At 40.9% G+C, this 2,430-nt stretch overlaps 1 protein-coding gene across 1 annotated transcript; it reads left to right on the top strand.

Moving 5' to 3' along the window:
- The first annotated feature begins 456 nt into the window (after positions 1-456).
- LOC113091067 (uncharacterized) lies at positions 457-2,061 on the top strand. Its single transcript, XM_026256492.1, has 3 exons — positions 457-857; positions 1,096-1,241; positions 1,336-2,061. The coding sequence occupies exons 1-3, from the start codon at positions 548-550 to the stop codon at positions 2,059-2,061; spliced, it is 1,182 nt and encodes a 393-aa protein (XP_026112277.1). The 5' UTR covers positions 457-547.
- Positions 2,062-2,430: the final 369 nt, after the last annotated feature.

Here is a 2,430-nt window from a genome sequence, read left to right on the forward strand (position 1 = left end):
GTCATTCGGCGCAGACACGGAGGCTATGATATCGAATAATGTTAATTTTATCCCCCTAAATGTATTTTTTTTATTATTATTATTATATTATTATTATTATTAAATTTGATTTTTCTATTACTTTAGCAGCCGTTTGAGAATGATTTTAGCATGTCGCCTAAATAGACATTTGACAAAGCAATTTAAGCTATTTATTTTGTACGTAGCCTATTACACATTTAAGCATTAGATTTGTAATTGCAATTTATTAGACACTTAGCCTATAAAAGTTTGCAATTTTGAAAGGGCAGATTATTTCTTTAACACAGGCCTCAAATCTAACTTTAGGCTATATAGGTTTAAAATCTGACATCAAAGCGACTGGAACTAGACATAACAAGTCTGCACGTTTCTGCAATAAGAGCCTACATTTAATGCCAAATACTTCAACATTCACAGGTGTCGGAGCTAAGACGATGTTTGGGTCTTGGTCGGAGCTTTGTTATTTAGGTAAAATAAAAACATTGCTTTGATATCATGCAAGTTCAAAGTAATTTAGTAATAATACATGGTCATATACACGTCGTCGGCTCCGGATTTCTTACCATTGCTGCACGGACGCCGGAGAAGCAAGTTGACCATGGCCAGCCCCGCAAAAGCGCGCAAAGTGGAGGATTCTGCCGTAGAAGGCTATCTTCATAGCGTGTCTCCAGCAAAAAGCTCTAAAAAAAACAGCAAGTATTTTACTGCTGTGATACAGAGCGGAAGACACGAATTTCATAAAGTTGTTAGTTTTTCGTTGGAGAAATTAACCGCGTTTTCGCAAGCCTCTAAGAACGGGACGGCAGTGAAGCTGAAGAATGTTCGCCGCAGCCTCAGTAAGTGTCACAGCCTAGAACATGTCTAAAGAAAAAAACACATTATTGACTACTGTATTAAGGATTTTTTCGTATCTATTTTATAATTGTTGTGTACAGTTAAAGTGTTAAAGTTTAGACTTTACGAAAATGTGTAAAAGTAGACTCTAATGCACAGTAAAAATGATGGTGCTTTTCAATTTGGATGTTCAAGTCATTCAATTTAATTATAAACTTAACCAGATATTTCGTCCTGCAGGTTTCTCCGATCCAGACGGATTCGACGTGATCTGTTCTAAAACAACAAGCCTTGAGGTAGTGACCGTACCGTTCTCCCGGATAGCACCTTCGGGCAGCAGGAGGATGGATGTAGCGGCCGTCAAAGCGCTAGGACCGAGACAAAATGTGAGTACACTATAGCATATCTTATATTAAAAAAAAGTCTACGTTAGGCTATTAGATCTACTCAGCAGCTAAATTATAATTTTTATGCTTACAGGTAGGCGAGCTGGAAGCTAAGGTCCTGTCCCGTGCTGCACTTAGTAAAATCGTCTTGGTTAACCGGGAGGAATGTGAGCTGAAGGAGATATGGGTCGCTGACACTACGGGGGAAATCAAGCTTACCTTGTGGGATAGCCTAATATCCCAGGTCGACGTCTCCAAATCCTACTGCTTTTCCAACCTGGCAACGAGAGAGATGCAAGGGGTTATTCGTTTAACCACAACTCCATCTACTCGAGTCGTGGAGATAACCCAACTGGACGTACCTGATGAGGGCAGGGATGATCCCGATGACGGCGCTGCTTCTACGACTTTGCGCGGTGTGGTCTCCGGGGTTCAAATCCGAGCCAGACATCGTTGTCCGAGGTGCCACGGTCTTCAAAATCAAATTTCTGCCAACTCCATTACTCACAGGTGTGATGCCTGCAACCTGCTGCAGCGGTCATCGGTCTACGGCTTAACATACGGAGGAACGATAGTTCTCACCGCTGACCAGCAGGAACATTCGCTGACGGTGACCGATTCCTGCATCAACGCTTACCTGGCCAGATACCGCGTCGCCTATTCAGAAAACGACGTGGAAACCATTGAGGAGCATTTCCTTAATTTGCCAGAGGTAGAAATCTGCGTTAATAACGATTCCTTAATTACCTCGTTAATTCAGCCCTTTCACAAAATCGTGTGGACCAATCCTTGGTCGCTGCTAACGACGGCAACACAGTGACGGATGGTGAAGCTGCGCAAGTTGTGGAAGATTGGGAAGCTGCCGCTCTTGTTTAGCACGTTCAGCGAGGCAACTGGTAATATGCACAAAAAATTACTGTTTCTAGTACAAATTATTTCATAGTGCACTGTTAGTGTTAGTCTTTGTTCTCAGTATTTGTTTTGTTTGAAACGCTACCGTACTGATGTTAATGGTTTTCATTGAATGTTCCATGTGCCAAAGCTGTATGTGAACTGCCAATAAGTACTCATTTAAAGTTTGTAATAAATGAGGTTTCATCTAACGTTATTTCTGTATTCTGTGGATTTATACGTTTTCAGTTTAATCTGACAGTTGTTTATGAATTGTATAAATAAAATATTAATGGTA

Source organism: Carassius auratus, unplaced genomic scaffold (assembly GCF_003368295.1).
Source record: "Carassius auratus strain Wakin unplaced genomic scaffold, ASM336829v1 scaf_tig00214059, whole genome shotgun sequence".
Classification (NCBI taxonomy): domain Eukaryota; kingdom Metazoa; phylum Chordata; class Actinopteri; order Cypriniformes; family Cyprinidae; genus Carassius; species Carassius auratus.

Coding starts and splice junctions, on each gene's coding strand:
- LOC113091067 (XM_026256492.1), top strand. CDS start 548: ATGGTCATATACACGTCGTCGGCTCCGGATTTCTTACCATTGCTGCAC. Junction 858..1,095: donor GAATGTTCGCCGCAGCCTCA/GTAAGTGTCACA, acceptor TTCGTCCTGCAG/GTTTCTCCGATCCAGACGGA. Junction 1,242..1,335: donor CGCTAGGACCGAGACAAAAT/GTGAGTACACTA, acceptor TTATGCTTACAG/GTAGGCGAGCTGGAAGCTAA.